Source organism: Haliaeetus albicilla, chromosome 9 (genome assembly GCF_947461875.1).
Source record: "Haliaeetus albicilla chromosome 9, bHalAlb1.1, whole genome shotgun sequence".
NCBI classification, from domain to species: Eukaryota; Metazoa; Chordata; class Aves; order Accipitriformes; family Accipitridae; genus Haliaeetus; species Haliaeetus albicilla.
The window spans coordinates 24,283,532-24,301,371 of NC_091491.1; the positions used below are offsets into that span (position 1 = coordinate 24,283,532).

The 17,840-nt window shown below is 38.9% G+C and overlaps 1 protein-coding gene across 14 annotated transcripts in view; it reads right to left on the bottom strand.

Moving 5' to 3' along the window:
• Window positions 1–17,840, bottom strand: part of DOCK10 (dedicator of cytokinesis 10) — a 166,363-nt gene that overhangs the window by 72,551 nt on the left and 75,972 nt on the right. For all 14 annotated transcript variants that reach the window (XM_069792124.1, XM_069792123.1, XM_069792127.1 and 11 more), the window contains exons 4-9: window positions 14,803–14,885; window positions 9,710–9,782; window positions 9,257–9,391; window positions 8,845–8,979; window positions 3,213–3,396; window positions 1,488–1,573 (exon numbers count right to left, since the gene is read on the bottom strand). In XM_069792124.1, the coding sequence (XP_069648225.1) occupies window positions 1,488–1,573; window positions 3,213–3,396; window positions 8,845–8,979; window positions 9,257–9,391; window positions 9,710–9,782; window positions 14,803–14,885 (696 nt within the window). The remainder of the gene's footprint in view (window positions 1–1,487; window positions 1,574–3,212; window positions 3,397–8,844; window positions 8,980–9,256; window positions 9,392–9,709; window positions 9,783–14,802; window positions 14,886–17,840) is intronic.

Sequence of the window (17,840 nt, forward strand, 5' to 3'; positions counted from 1 at the left end):
CGTAAGTTAATAATAAGCTCTCTGATAAAACCAACTCAACAACCTCTTGATGCCATTTGGTGCTTTCCTACCCTGCCATTTAAAAGTTTATCCTTATGCCTAACTTTGATAATTTTTTCCCCACTATTTAAGCCCATTCATCTAACATGTGAAGTATGCCCTACACATTCCCTTCCCCTTACAGATCCCTCATGATATCTCTGAAACCTTTTTTCTCAGTCTAAGTGTGCTCACTTCCTTCAGTCTTTCTTTGCACTTTGTTTTTCCTAACTTCTTTTTATTTTTCAATCTCTGAACTATTAACGGAGTCCACAAATTTTCTGATTGCCCAAGACTGAGTACAAACCTTAGCTGACATGGTACAGGCTATGCTCTTGTTCAGGTCCCATTCAATGTTTTGTGTTTTTCACAATAGCATGAACATTGCTGATACACATTAAGTAACAAGCAGAAGCAGCACAGCAAGACCAAGAGCTCTATAACAGGAATTAGCCATATAAAGGGCAATACAAGCATCGCACAACCTGCAGACCATCTATTTTGGCCTTGCAGGCCAGCAGTGGTCTTTGAGATATCTTTAAGATACCTTTGAAATATCTGCATTAACTAAACCATTAGAAAGTATCTATCCACAGACAAGATGATCAGATACTACTGTTGTCCTTAATACATAAACTCAGTTACATTTTATTTGGTTGGTTGGTTGTTTTGTTTTTATTCTGGGTTTGTTGTTTTTTTTTAAATTCTAGGTGACCACTTCATATATATGAATACAGCCTACAGTAAAACCTAGACCAAATTCTGTCCTCATTTGCATATACAGCTTTCAGTTCAAATCTGTGGGAGTAACATCCTCAAATAGCATTTGGCTGTGTAGATAGACAGTATCTATAGTAGCTTACTGACAGAAGATTACAAAACAGATCATACATTCATTTAAGAAAAAGCAGTGAAATATTTCCAATCTAGCTTTTTATCAAAAAGCTTCTTAGCACCATCTACAATTATCTCATTCACATGAAGCAGTTTATGAGATCCAGACGACAAAACGCCTCCCCTGATACTACACGCATCTTTCAATGAAGTTACAGAAGGTGACGAGCAGCTCACAGCTCATTTCCTTGCAAGTCACACAGGAAATCTTGGCTCTCCAAGGGCCAAACTCTTTTGAAATGCAGTTAAAAAGAGTAAATATTTCACAGATCACTGCAGGGACCAGATCCTTACTGACTTTGCAGGTCTAAATCAAACCTCTCTAGGGAACACCCAATTTCTTTACATCCAGTGGAGCTTTTTCTCATTTAAACAAAGCCACCAGCTGTTCAGAAAGAAAAATTTCCCGTCATTTGTCATGGCTCTAACAATCACAACAGTCTGTGCTATATTTTCAAACCTTTCACAACATTAATGATCATCTATTGGCAGGCATTTTTCACCTACGTAGCACTGTCCACTAAGCTTGTAAAGATAAATATACCATCCATTACTTTTGCAAAGTCTGGGTGCAAGGTGTTCTCTGAAGAATCAGTCTCTTCTTGAGAGCAATCATAATTCACCGAAACTTCTGCAGGGTCTTGAAAAGAAGAAAAAAAATGCAAATCTTTTTGTTATACTTGCTATTACCATTGGGTTTAAAAAAGAAGATGATCTATCCCCATGCTGTACCTTTTTATTCCCTTTAGTATCATCAGGCTAACAAATGGAAGAGATATAATGTAAACCTCTGTCCTCCTCAACCTCATCTCCCACTGCTGCTTACTGTAACTTAGTCTATATTTAAGCTTTCAAACAAGAGGCCTGACTCTACTCAGTGAAATGTCTGACACATTCATCCATGACAAATATTCATGCCCACAACAAAGACACCTTCCTTTGCTCTCTCAGTCCCTTCTGAGGCAACACCGAGGGTTTATGTCAACTGAAAGATTTTGGACTCGCAGTAAAGTGAGTCCTCAGTGAGGCAGACAGGACCTTACCCACTCTTTGGGAAGGGGAGGGATGCAGTCTGAACTCCATGAGCTGCAAATCTATGGATCCAGAGGACAGCACACTACAGCAACCCCTTTGCTTTACTTAGCTCACCAGGACTGTTCTGCTTTCACTAGGTAATTCAATGTGAAACAAGCCATTTACAGCCATTTAGGGCTTTTCTGCCAAGAAAACATCATGCCTTTTGACAAGTTAACTCCATAGCACATTCCTGTTGCTTGTTATCAGGGTTTTTACCAGTAGAGGCTTCTGTTTTCTGTTAGAGTTACGTCTTTGACCTTTTATGCACATATTTCTTCCTGTTTCATTAATATCCCTTATGGGTGGGATTTTCAGAAGTACTTCTCTGATTCTGAAGTGCAAGTCTCTTGTGCCTCCAAATTATAAAAACATCTTTGACTATATGAAGAGTATCCTGTCCCTCCAAAATCAGAATTTACTATAAACACCAGGCTGAAGTCTTCAATTAGCTCTGAACTTCCCCAAGATTCAGATGCATGTGGATTCAATGCTTTGATTCAGCTCAGAACACAAGCAGTTCAAATCTGTATTAAGGTTTCAAGTGTTTTCAGTCTTAGAATTTCAGCTGGGGTTCATCCAAACTGAACATGGATTTATTATGTGGAGGAATGAGTTACTGCCACATGAAGAGTGCAGTATAACAGAGCATCCAATTCTTTCTTCCACAGTGAAAGCATATTAATACGCAAACTCACAAAAGCAAGAAATGAAAAGTCAATAAGCTTCCAGGGAAAGAGCAATATACCACAGCCGGCATTTTTTTTTAACTATTAGCTCCAGATTTTTAAAGAAAATAAAATGCTGGAAAAAGAACTGATCTAACCTCTTTCCAGTACAAAACTCTTTAAAATCTTCAGGCTTCCAAGACAGTAAAACACAAAGTACTAGCAAGATCATTGACAGAGAGGACTATATTTGAAAAAGAGCTGCATAGGCAAGGCAGAGCCATGTTGCTCCTGCTGACTTTGTGGGGAGCAGCTTTACCTCCCCCACAGCCTTTTGAAAATGATCTGTGGGGAGTTAGCTGACATTGTTCAAGGATTGCCAAAAGACTGGTGCTGCTTCATTAGAAATCAATAGGTGCAGAATCCATTACAGACTTAGGCAGTTAAAATGACTCAACAGTGATATTTGAAGGTTCAATTTTTTGCATTTGATTAAAAACAAAACCAAAAAACAATGAAGAGACTATTCACTCTTACCAAGTTTTAGATCAGTGAGATCTGCACTTTTCCTCTCCTGAATGGTTCCCTCTGGATTTATTTGCAGGATTTTGTTGAGAGTGAAAATCCAGTCATCCATATCCTGCTCATTTTCAGCTGCCAGCACAAAGTATGTGAGGTCATTCATTTTCAACTCAAAGGCATGTTTCCTAAGCCTGTTATTCTGTTGGAACAAAAGGAAAAGAAAAATAAACACTAGAACTAATTATAAAAAGGTACTGAAAAAGGCATCCATGAGATGAGACTTCTATATGGCCACTCCTTAAAAATAACATTCAAGCAAAATTCAGTGGCTTTAAAAAAAAAAAAAATCCAAGTAATGTTATATTAACGCAAATTTATGTGAATTTAGTGTTGGGTCTTTGTGCATCTAAGATCTTCTATGGCCAAATATATGTCTTCTATTTAGCCATAGAAATCTAAGACTATGGACGATAACACTTCAAACTACAGTAGGGAATAACTCCCAAGTGGAATAATGAAAGACCTCTAATGGCAAAGTACAGCATTGCTACGTAAGTATATATGAGTTGCGTGGAGAGAATACCTCTAAAGCCCAAGTGTCCTACACCTTACCAGCACATCAGACACTCAAAAAGATATTAAGTATTGCTAAGTCATACAAATATTTGCTCAGTGGGAACAGTACTGAGTTCACCAAATTCAAACTAGCAAGCAAGCAAAGCCAACACGTGGTCAAAGACTGTTCCATCCCTGGCTGCTGAGATTGGACCTGAATAGGTCTAAAGGTAATTGTGAACAATTTATAAAATCTTCTGTTTTCAATTTATAAAATCTTCTGTTTTGAGGTATTTGGGGATGCTGCTAACAAGCTACATAAAGGTAACTTTCTGAGCATCTAATGAAGTTAGAAACATTGCGGTTAGGATGAGAACATGTCTACATAATTTTATTTTTATATTTTTCTGAAAGAACTTCTGGATGATATGAGTCTAAACTTGGAATGGAGCTTAACTAGTAAATCTCTCCAGAAGATTACAATAGGACAAATTCCTCCATGTGAAAAGATTACAATGGGTACTTCCTACTGCCACCTTTTTATTAGAAGGATTTTAAAAGTGACTAAGGCGATTACAACAATTCTTTGCAGAAGGCAAAAGGTGAGGTATAGTGCTGTTCAGTCACCGCAATGCTATCCTTTCCAAGTAGAGAATAAGAGCCAATGCTCAGTATACTGGCAACAGATTGAGTTCTAAGATCTGTTCTGTATCACCAATTTTACCTTCAGTAGATGGTTAATCCATCAATTTTTGTCATAAGAATTAACAGGTGCTTAGTTACTGAAATAGCTCAATAAAATTAAACAAAGTGATGTGATCTAATATAAGGTGCTTCATTCCTCAAATTTATCAAATTAGTGAGGCTTTTATCTCTTAGTATTATGGAAGCAGTTGCGTCAATTGTATCTCCTCCTTGCTTAAATCCGAAAGAACGCTGACGTGTCCTACCCCCTATTACTCCATCCAACTTTTACAACCACTGACTACAGACATCAGTGCCACCTTTTCAATATTCCAGAAAATGGCCATCACTTTGTTGACACATCTAACGTTGGACTGATGCTGGCAAATGAAAATCAATTAATCCGCCCCATAAGTAGTCATTTCACTCAATTTTATTTTTCTTCATTAACAGTCCCAAATAACATGACAATGGTATCCTGTAGTTCTACAAACTATAACTATTTCTCAGTACAGTTCTGTACCAACAAGTTACTAAGAATAGCTTCTAAGCCAGATGGTGAGATGATAGTGATATTTTTAAGAAGAACAGAGACAAAATCTGATACTGATTAGCAGAGGAGGAGACCAAGAACCCAAAACATTGAGAATAAAGTTCCATGAACATTTTTTTTTTATTCCAGCAGCAGAGATGATTTAGAAGATTCCTACCCAATCTGTTTTTAATCACTTGCTCCAGTCCTTATATTACATGTGATGACCCAGCTCAGGAATCAGTTAAGACTGAACAACTTCTTCTGGAGCTACTCGGGTCAACAGAGTCAGTCAAATCTTGGCTTTTCAAACTGACTTGGGATTGTGTGTGTGTGTATGTGCATGTGCGTGTATTGTTTTTTAGTTCTGCTACTGGATATTCTCTTGGTAGGAAATCGTTTTCCTCTCAAGTACTTTACTGAGGTGAATATTCTTTCAGGGCTATAAATTTTAGTTCACCCAACATAGGGCAAGAATAGGGTTGGGTTTTGCAGCAATTGGTTCTCAGATGTCCAATACTTTTCTTGATCCTGAAATCACTCTAATGCTCCAATCACTGCATACATTCAAATTAACGTAAAACAAGGACTAAAATTTCACTGAAACCTGTTTTTACTGATATAACATGAGGGCTTGACCAAGAGCGAGAAGTTGAACAAAACTATGCCAAGAATCTTAGGTAGGGAACATTCAAAACTTTTAAAGATAGATTATTTGTATAAGTGGATTACGTATACCAATTTATGCACAATCTATAAAGAAAAACACTACATTTCAATTTATCTTCAGAAAGTACAGAGAGTATTAAAATGAATGCATTTCTTGTCTATATTATGTACTTCCCCTTACAGACATGGCCAAGATCTTTAAATCAGGTACTGTAACACTATTAGACGTTATCTAATAGAGCAATACATCTCGCATGCTGAATCGTAAGAACATTAGGGCAGGAAAACTTCCATATCCACTTTTCCATCTGCACTTCAGACTTCTGGCAAGCAGATGAGATCTACAGCAAAGTCTTTGTTTCAAATCTAAAGCCAACTACTTTCATCCTGACCAGTTAAGAGGAAAGAAAAAAAAAAAAAAGGTACCATTTCTCGGTTTGCTTCTCTCTTAAGTTCTTCCATATGGTGTGTGAACCCTGAGGCTGACTTGTAATCTTCAACACTTAATTTCAAGTTTAAAATTTCTTCCAGAAGGAAATAATACAAGATTCAAAAAGAAACTATGGATGAGCTATAAATGAAACATCAGGCTAAGTCTAACACCTGCAGGGTCATTCTTCTAAAATAACAGTATTGTTTTGGAAGTATTTTGTATTTTATCTGGAGATGATTTCTCCAGGATGTTTACTACAATTTAGATATTCAACCTTTATCAAACAGGAGCTCAAAGTCATTCACAGAGAGTTAAATGATTTATAGTGGTATTAAAACTCATTAAATCAGAACTTTCACATCCCAGTTTTCCTCTAAATCTTCAGTTTTACCCAACTCTTTCTCTACATTCTATGGTCTCCTTCCTTATGGCAGCTCTAAGTTAGGTTTTGTTTTTCAGCCTTATGATTCTAAGTTCATCACAGACTTTGATAGCTGATGATACTTGCCCTATTACCCCCTTGGGTAAGACTCTCACTTCTTGCTAGTGAAGACAGCTCATAAATTTGTGCATCCTATTCTAAATGTCAATCGAAGAACAATCACGAAAACTAGTGTCTGGGGGTAGGCGAGAGGAGAACACACAGTTCAAACAGTTTGGGACAATTTGCAGGAACGCTGTAGATTTAGAAAGCAGCTGTCAAAGTTCAGGAGGAGGATTTGAAAGGTTTCTTGAGCTTTTTTGTCAGAGGTTAGTCAAAAAGGTCAGAAATCTTGCAGTCAAGACATTCTGCTATCATGGAGTATCATCAGAAACAACACAGCAGAACAGGCACCCTCTGGGACAGCATTAAATCTGTACCTAAAACCACACTACCGGGACGTTCAGGGCTTAACTAGAGCTCTGGCTGAGACCCATCTTAAAAGAAAGCACACACTGCCAGCAAGCAGGAGCAAGCAGTAATTTCTAAACAGGATTTCTGTAGAAGAATCTCCTCTATGGCTTCTGCCACACTTCCAAGCTACCTGTTAGGGTCTTTCAAGCCAATGGACTGACACAGGCAAATATCATTGTCCTTCTACATATATATCTCCATCCTGTCCTATACCTGTTTGAAAAAAGAAACACCCTTTTGAACTACACAGGGGAAACAGTCATTCCCTACAGAGCTGGGTACTTTCCTGGGTGCAGGAATGAGGTTTTGCAGGGGGCTGTTGGAAATATTTGTTCCCAGAGTAAATTACTCACGTATTATTCTTCTTGCTCCAAAATGCCTCTTCAGGGGTGAAGGGAAGACTTCCCAACCAACAAAAGCTTGTGATTATCAGGGGTCTTCCCTTGCATTACCTGAAAGGTTTCTTTCCAAGCAACCCTCAAATCAGTCTGCACTAGCACTGTTACCAATCTTTACTAGTTAAGTAGTAAAAAATAAACTATAGTGTCCTGGTTGCAGCTGGGACAGAGTTAATTGTCTTCCTAGTAGCTGGTATAGTGTTCTGTTTTGGATTCAGTATGAGAAGAATGTTGATAACACACTGATGTTTTCAGTTGTTGCTAAGTAATGTTTTAATGTTTAAGACTAAGTCAAGGGTTTTTCAGCTTCTCATGCCCAGCCAGCAAGAAGGCTGGAGGGGCACAAGAAGTTGAGAGGGGACACAGCCAGGACAGCTGACCCAAACTGGCCAAAGGGGTATTCCATACCATGTGACGTCATGCCCAGTATATAAACTGGGGGGAGTTGGCCTGGGGGGGCAGATTGCTGCTTAGGAACTAACTGGGCATCAGTTGGCGGGTGGTGAGCAATTGCATTGTGTATCACTTGTTTTGTATATTCCAATGCTTTTATTATTATTGTCATTTTATTATAGTTATTATTATCATTATTAGTGTCTTCCTTTCTGTTCTATTAAACTGTTCTTATCTCAACCACAAGTTTTACTCCCCCCCCCCCGCCCCGATTCTCTCCCCCAAATCCACTGGGTGGGAGGGAGGGAGTGAACGGCTGTGTGGTGCTTAGTTGCTGGGTGGGGTTAAACCTCGACATATAGCTGAAAAAAATAAAAAGGAATTTCCTTATTTAGTGATACATGGGGCTAGATCAACCATAGTAATATATTATTCAAGATAACATCTTCTTTAGAAAGAAAAAAAGAAAAAAAAAAAAGAAAAAAGAGAAATATATTAATAGAATTAGAGGAGAGGCAGAGCAAGAGGGAGAAAAAGCTAAGAACTCAATCTTAGGGGGAACAAAAAATAAAAGGTGATGTCAGACATTTCTGGTTATTTATTTTTCCAAGCCACAATAAACAATAAGGCTCTGTCCCACCTGCTGCCATTAAGGGTCTCTATCACCTCCAAAAGTGATGATCTTCAAGGAGGCTCGGGATACAGGATTAATTTACCACTTGCCCAATAGACGATGCTTTGTAACCTAAGTCTCTTTAACCCACAACAAGCAAGCATGCTCTTAGTAAGCATGAGGTAAAATCTGGCAGGTAAGAAAATAATTTCAGAGAAAAGAAACATTTTACGATATTTTTTCTCATGTGTGCCATGGGCAAAGAGCATATGCATGATCTGCATAATTCAACTATGGTTTTTGTAACCTGTCAGTCTGAGCACTTGCACCAATTTAAAGAGCAAAACTAATGGTGTTTTCATTTCATGAAACTGCTAATGAGACCACTATTCCATTAATGTATGTGTTCTTCTACTTGCCTTTTTAAATTTAAATCTGATACCCAAACAATACAATGAAATAAATTGAAACTTACCTGTATGACTCCTGTACAAGAATCCAAGAAAATACATCCCTTTGGCTCCTTTGATATTTTTTCATCTTTATAAAAATTCATAATATATGAGTTATCCGACAACTGTGTCAGCTGGAAGTAGCGCTTTTTGAATGACTGAAGTAAGGGTTAAAAAAAAAAAAAGGATGACAATTGTTGCACTGCAAATTATTTTCACTGATACGTTATTCACAGGGTTTAAAATAATAGGCAACTCCTAACTGCACTTCAATCACACTATTTTGCGGACAACTGCAATATTACTTTACTATCATTTAAAGCAATGTAATCAAACCCGAGAGATAAACAGCTAAATGACAATGGCAAACAAGTGTGCCTCTGTGGGTGATATAAATCCAAATGGAATAAAGAAAGAATAATGCTGTCCCCTTACCCGAACAGTAATGCTATTGTTTACAGTGCTGTTGAAATTGCCTTTATAAAGCCATCCAGACTTGTAAACTCCTGCTGCTAATCCTCCTCCTCCACCACCACCACCACCTTTTGAAGATGAGTGGGATGTTGTATCCTGTATGAAAGACATGATTAATACTGCATGGACTTGCTTTTTGAATTCTGATATGAAAGAAAACTGTAATGTATGAATATCTGCTTGACAACAAATAATCATCCTTTCATTCCTTTTAAAATAAGATGTTATTAATATGCCTGCTGTGCACATGATGACATAAGAGACAAAGAAGTTCCACTAACTTCAGAGTTATTTAAGATATGAAATATTTTATAGGAGATAATGAGCCTCCATTACCATTCTTTATTTGATATTAAAACAATAAATAACTCTTCAAAAAGGGGAAAAAAACCCACTGAAAACCAGAATACATACTTCATCCTTATCCACATCTTCATGATCGATTTCAAAGGAATGTGATGGCAGTTTCTCTGGTCTACATTCATTTCTGGTAGGGGAGGAAAAATGTCTTTTATTTATTTTTTTTTTAAATAACCATGTATCTGCTATTTCAAGGAGGCAACCATCTCAAGCCCCCATAGCATCTCCAGTATACCTATTGCTGTGATCCTGTTACCTCCTTTAAAAAAAATCACTAGTTTCAAAATATAGCTTTTTTCTTAAGCCCCATATATACTTTTTTTCAACACTATGAAGTTGCAACAGTTCTATACAAACGATGAAAAACCACTTCTTGTTCTCTTCACTGCTCTTCCTCCACAACAGGCAACAAAACCCAAACAATTTCCAAAGAGAGATCCCATTTAAGCCTGTTGAATGAGAATTAACGCTTTAATAGCTTTTTCTAACCCAGAACATTAGAACATTCAGCTTAAAGCTTCTACATTTCTTCAATATTTCAAGATTTTTTTTTTACTATTCAATATGATGAGCACAGCCTTCAAGTAATTTTTAAAAATACGCAGATGTCTTTCAGTTATCATAAGAAAACCTACAAAAGTTGTCATGCTAAAAGCCATCATTTATCAGGAAGACCAACTTTTCCAGAACTTACATCTACCCAGCCAGAGAATGGGAACAGAGCAACAGTACTCTCTACTGTGCAAGGAAGCAAATCCAAACAGAAGTTGAGAAACCGCACACTCCTAAGCTAGTTTCCTCTCTCAATTTAGCAAACTTTAGCCCCCACTAGTAAATAATGTTAAAGGTTGCTAATAAAAAAAAAAAAAAAAAAAAAGCGGTAACTCTGACCCATTTCATTTTCTATTCATTCATACACAAGTTACAGATTTGGAAGATTAATGAGCAATACCTATCTCCTCTTCACCTTCCCCCTTTCAAAGTCAGTGTTCTCCTGACACGACTACCCCACTGCAACTGAAGTCAGCATTTCAGCAGAGGCAGGGGAACCAAGTGCACACAGAACACAGGAGTGTTCTACTCTGTTTTAATTTGTTCCGGTTTTGGTGTTCATTTAATGTAAACAATTGATCAATATTTTGAATAAAAGGAATATTTGCAATCCACTGATATCTAATGCAACCAAGGGCAGCTGTTAAAAATTCTTACACAAGCACTCCCTCCCACTCAAAAGAACCCAAACCCAAAAATCTCAAATCAAATCCCACCTTTTACTAAAAACATCATTCAAGCCTTCACATTTTTGGACAAAACCCCTGTTGGGTTATTCATTATTCAGAGCTAAAAGTGCACCACAGTTCTGTTGGGGTGATGTGCAGGCAGCCTGACCAACGCTTTCTGGTCACACATGGACAGCTGACACCACTGCACACATTTGCTTGAGGATCTGTACCAGTAACAGGACAAGTTAGTCAGCTACTAAAAAAAACCAAACCTCAAAACAAAACCTGAACCCTAATGCCCTTGATGCTACTGGGGAGGGGAAGGAGGAGTCAGAAATCTGCTGGATTAACAGGGTGCTGACCCCTCACCATACGATACAGCAACTCTGCCCTGCTCTGCTGCTCCATGCTCAGAGTGAGCCTGTCCCATTAAACCACAGCCCTTCCACAAGCCTGGGTACATGGTAAGTTTCTTAGAAAGAAGGAAATCCTTCTGTCCTCTCAGCAGAGCTATAAAAAAGAGAGGAAAGGACAGACCACTGCTGCTTCATGCGTCAGATCTCACTGACCAGCCATGAAACACCCATCCATTTGGACCTCTGTGTCATTCTCCATAGAAGAAGTTTTTCCCTTCCTTGGATGGGAATCCTTTTGGGCATGCTCCTCATCACTCTAAGGCAGACAGATAAAGCATGGTAAGGACATGATCCTGTTTGGTATACCCTCTTTTTCTCTGCCTACTGCCTCTTCAGACCCATATGAAGATGCCCAGTTCGAAGGGACCAGACCTGAAATATCTACCAGATGTTCCAGGTTTTCTCCAAACGGCAGCAAAAACTTTGCTAATGACTATTTCTGTTCCCAGACACACTGTCACCACAGCACACACTAAGCAACCACTGTTCTTCCTCCACCCTTTGACTTGCTCAAGAAGCAAGAACACACCAGTATAAAGCATAAAAAATGGCATAAAAAGAGGTAGTGAGAGCTCACAGAGAGGAATTTAAGGGGCAGAAAGACCTGAGAAAATCCTCAATGGAGGAACAGACTCAGAGAAAAACTAAAGCAATTGCTAAACATTTTGGTCATATGCACACATTGTTGAGCTCTTCCTCAGTGCCACAGCACTACTTCAGTGGAATTGCACCATGGACACGCTGAGTATGTTGAGTCCTCACTGCCTGCCCCAGGTGGTCAGCATCACATTGCAGCTGCTTCCCAATCAGAAGGGGTCAGTATTCAGAAAGAATAACTTCGATAGCTGATAAAAATCTGCAACACCATGCAGCCATTACTTGACATGTTGCATGACTCTGTGAAACAGCACAGCATGGCCTCATGTAGAAACAAGTATGAAGTCCTTCAGCATTGTTGAAGGCTGCTGAGTCCAAATTTGTGTGTTTCTAAATGGCAAAGCCCACGGGAATGTTCAGCACACTCCCAGTGAATGAAGTACTTCAGCCACAGTTAGATCTGGTATTGTAAATGATGTTCCTTTCTCACAATGCAAAGCTAAACACTTAACACTCATCCAATCTTCCCCGATAGAAGGTTTTCCTTTAAAGGAATTGATACAACAGTATGTTCAGATTTCTGATAGTGTGACAGCAGTTTTGCACAAATGAAACAAAAAACTGTGGAAGCTTGGCATCCAGAGCTATCAACAGCGAGATTCAATACTACGACAAGGACATATCAAGCCACTTCATTTTTAATGAGGAGATTTAGTCTAAACCCCTGAACTTTGTAACATGCATGTGCAAATCAAGGTCCACTGATGTTGAAGAGGCTGGAAATGGTATGAAATGAGGTGGACTCCAAACTAGCTCTGTTTAAGGTATGTTAAGCTCAAAAGCCACGGCAACTTTCAGCAAACAAAATACAGACACTCCTACTATAACTTTGCTTCTGAAACATCTACCAGCGCTGCATCCAAACCGTTCCTGAGTGCTATGTTCTGATACAAGACAAAACAAGATCTCTTGTTTTGTTATAATCCTCTATGCAAGGGGGGGAAAAAGTAAGATGTGAGACACCATAACATCCCTGGAGCATGAACTCATGAAAGCAAATCATATTAAGCACCATATTAAAATAACCTTCACAGAAAAGGATGTATGTAATCAGCCAAAATGTACTTTTGTGCAGAGTAATGCAACCACGTCTGTCAAATGCATATTTCATAAGAGTGAAGATGCTTACGGTTAAATTGAAAACTGCTGTGCTGCAAACATTGTTCTTGAGCACTAAATACATTTATTTTCTAAACCAATCAGTACACTGGGTACTTAAGAAAAGGTATGTTTATAATCTCTGATTAACAAAACTTCTCTTAACAGCTTTTTGTTCTACCATATTCACTGTTCATAAAAATACCAACATACAAGAGAGAATGCAGATATAAGGGAAGGTTTGCAGCACAAACCCCTCTGAACACAGCATCTAGAGGGACTATAAGTATCAGTTTATCAATTCTGTGCTGGTTTTGGCTGGGATAGAGTTACTTTTCTTCATAATAGCTAGTACGGGGCTATGCTTTGGATTTGTGCTGAAAACAGTGTTGATAACACAGGGGTGTTTTCGTTACTGCTAAGCAGTGCTCACACAGAGCCAAGGCCTTTTCTGCTTCTCACCCCATCCCACCAGCGAGCAGGCTGGGGGTGCACAAGAAGTCAGGAGGGGAGACAGCTGGGACAGCTGAATCCAACTGACCAAAGGGATAGTCCAGACCGTATGACGTCGTGCTCAGCACGTAAAGCTGGGGGAAGAAGGAGGGAGGGAGGGATGTTCAGAGCGATGGCATTTGTCTTCCCAAGTAACAGTTACGTGTGGTGGAGCCCTGCTTTCCTGGAGATGGCTGAACACTTGCCTGCTGATGGGAAGTGGTGAATGAATTCCTTGGTTTGTGTTGCTTGCGCATGCAGCTTTTGCTTTACCTATTAAACTATCTTTATCTCAACCCATGAGTTTTCTCACTTCTACCCTTCTGATTCTCTCCCCCATCCCACTGTGAGGGAGGCGAGTGAGCAGCTGCATGGTGCTTAGCTGCCAGCTGGGGTTAAGCCACAACAAATTCCTACAGCAGTATGTTTAGGTAGTACTAGTTTCCATCCAACCCAAGCCTGGAGCATCCATTCCTGTGTTATGTGCACGTAACAACCTTTTTCATCCAGTATCATGATTTTAATGCCTGAAATTCCAGGAAAGGAGGCAGTAAACACAGCTTATTTGGGCATTCAGTGATTTCATTAACTACTCCCCAAAACAGTCCTCAGGGCACAGACACAAACCTGCCAGAAACAGGAGTATGGGTAGAAACTCACACATGAAAGAATGAGCACCAAATTCTTAATTTCTTTCCACTCAAGTCAAGGAACTTTTTCCTTCTCCTCCCAGCATCTTTACACTGATTTTAATGTACTGCCTCCAAGCACAGAAGGGATGCCCACTTACCCGGACACCTGCACATTTCTGCAGCCTTGCATCACCAATGCATGCTGTACACATTGCACCCGGTTCTGCTGTTCGGTGCAGCTATAAAGCACTAAGTGAAATCCTACTCCTCTATTACACAGGGTAACTAAAAGGACAATTAATCCCAGTTAAAGGTGAGTGACATTTATGCATTATTAAGGAAAACAGAAAGCCAGCTTTCCTGTATCAACTGTGCTTTGAATACGCAAATATGCTTCTAAGGATTTGAATCAGCACTAATAGAGTTTGTTGATACTAGTGAATTCTGCAGAGTCTTGAACTTTTCCTAAAGGACCTTTTCTTCCCCTTTTTAAAAATACAAGGCACTATAAATACGGCAAAACAAGCAGAGCACATAAGACAAAGGAAAGTGCAAATATGGACAAAGCTCAGCAAAATGACACAAACCTAACAGGAAAGAATAAAAAAAGAACTTAAGCTAGATCTTACTGCGGTAAGTGTCGAAAGTCTTCTGAATACTGTTCATATTTGTAGTTCACAACGTGCCACTGGGAACTGTAGTATTTACAAGCCTAAAGAGAAAAACACAAAGAACAACAATAGAATTACTACAACTATTTAGACTCAAGAAGGCTGGAGAACTAAGAAAGATCTGAGGGAGTCCTTTGTGCTAGAGAACATATTCTTCTCTTATAGCTGGGTGCACAGTTTTTAAAGGAAAGTCAGTCATATGTTTCCACATTTTGATGCACAATTTCCCTTTTAAATCAAATGCACTGAATCATACAAGATGGAGAAGGGGGCTAATGGCAATTTAACATGCTTTACTGATTCTCACCTACTCTGTAGGAAGCATGCTTAAATTACATCGCTACTGCCTCAAAAGACACTACCTAGTTTAGGCCTGACTTTCTCCATGGACATTAATTATATTTTTTTTTTTTTGCATCCTGTTTCATCACCTAAGCCTTCCACTGTAAATACATTGGCCCTACTCCTTTTATTCACCCTTGTTGCAGCACAAGCCCTCCACTTCTTGTTCTGCCCTTAAAGATTGATCTTTAACTTCTTAACAACATTCAGGAATATATCAATAAGACTATCATTTCTCACCAAAGTCTCGTTTTCCCTTCTGCACTGAATTTGCTCAGTCATCTCATCATCTCCTTGTAGCTTTTAGTTTCTGAAAAACTTCTGGCTGGTTTTGCGTTCATCTTTTGAAATTGTTCTTAATATATCCATCTCCCTTAAATAAGGGAACCAGACCTGAACAAAGACTATACTGAAGGGCTTTGTAATGGTGTCAAATAGACCAGAATAACTGTGCAATTTACTCAACGCAGAACTTTCATCAATGCAATTAAACATAACATGAGATTTTAAAGGCAACAAAATGCATGAAATATGTACAGTTATCGATAAAGTATACATCTACAACAAGAAAAATGACACAATGTCAGAATTTCCAGTGATTCTTGCTACAAATGCAAACTAATACTTGTACAGTACGCTGAAGAATTTACCCTGTACTGTATTATTTTCTTTCCACACTCCTCCTGAACATTTGCACCAGCCCATGCAAGTTGGACAGGAAGAAAGAGCGGGATCAAGCCTAAAACCTAACAGTAGAAGCTGCTGCCCAAGACAATAGGGAAAAGGAGGCATGTCAGGAAGGAAAATGGTGGAGATCTACAGTAGAGAAAGAAGCAGCAGCACTGAAAGGAATCTGAGGTGGGAACAGGAACGACAGTCTCACAGAAAGGCATGGGAAGGACCGAGACTCCAGGAGACAAAGAGAATGGAATAAAGGACAGATCAAAGATATTTAAATACCAAAAGCTACGCAGAGGAAGTGGAAGAAAAGGCAACAAAGGGACAGGATATGTTAGTACACCTCCGACCAACCAGGAATATTCCCTCTCTTCCCTGCCAGCCTCTCCTGAAGCTCCCATGGTAGTCACTGCTTGGACAGCAGTCTCTGCCTCAGAGGGACAGAGAGGAGATCATCAGGCTGCTGGAGCAAAAACTGAGATTGGCTGAAAACGTAAAGGTGGTGCTTTCTAAATTATTCAGCACTGGCTTAACAAATCTCCTTTTAAAATCTTGTGTAAAACATGCAGAGTATGTAGCCATAAATTAATTTTGGAAGTAATCTTGGGTGTGGTCACGGTCTTCTGTGACAGCTTTGTTTGTTTTAGAGTATAGAAAAGGCAGCAAGGAAGTAGATGCATATTTATAGGCAGTTCCCTCCCACCATGACGCTGAGCAGTTCAGTACAACCAAAGGCAGTCTGCAGTAAACTGCAGTAAACAAATTCCATGTGGATCTAGCATCTAACTTTCCGGTCTGACACAAACCCTCATTATCTTACAGGATGCAGAATAGAGTGTGACCATTAGACAATATAAAATAATCACATATTCTCTGAGAATGAATGCAATACTGTAGCATTATAACTAGCTCTGCACCTTGCAGGGTCAGGTCCAAAGCCACTTTGCCTTTGAATAGAGGAAAAAAACCAACAACCAAAACCCAACCTTTCTGTTTTATGAATCTTCATAAAATGACTTGGTCACTCTTGTATTTGTGTGATCTAAGTTTTAGTTAAAACTATTTGATAGTCACCTGGGCTATAAGAACACTCTTACAAGAGCAACATATACTCTGATCTACATAAGCCAATGAAAACCTCATTCATTGAATGTTTTGAAGATGAGCACAGACTCTCCAATTCATACTTCACTTGCTTTCTACTTGGCAAACGTAAACCAACTGAACCTTCTACAGAAAGGGCCACTTTTTCCCTGTGGTACTTACATTACTAAGTATTCTACTTAACAAATGCAATTAAAGCCCACAGAGAATTTTCAACATAGGCTTTTATTGAAAATATTATAGGCTGATGTGTTCAAAAAAACCAGTTGTGAATACCATACAGAGCAGGCCACAGTATTTTAGCTTATAACTGTAAAGGTTTATTGTGCTCCTCCAAGAAAAAGCTAATCAAAATAAAAATCAAAGGGGACAAGCAGCACATTCAATTATCATTCAGTAAATTCACAAAAGGCAAGCCAATTCAGTGCGACAGCTAACACTGTTCTTGAACTAGCTTCTTGCGGCTATCCATTGTAAACTAGATCTAGTTTAAAAAAAAAAAAAAAAAAAAGTTACAGCATTTTCTCTTCAGAGTATCCCAACTAAAAATCAAATACTTCTACTAACTGTACTGACTTCTAATGATTTTATTTTTCTTTTTTTAATTGGAAATTATTATTATTGGAAATTGAATTTTAGCAATGAGGAAAAATGTCTGCAAACCTGATTTGAGGAGCAAGAAAAAGCTTTCTAGAGGCAGAGATTTCATCAAGAGGCCAGAGCTGGATCTTACTGCTTCTGGCAAAGAGCGGAGGCACCAGTGCAGGGGGTGTTGAGCTCAAGTGGGCTGTGGGGGAGGAAAAATATAGACGGAGAAATGGAAGCTTTGGGATGTGGGAGGGTTGGCACATGTTTGCATGAACTTTCCTACT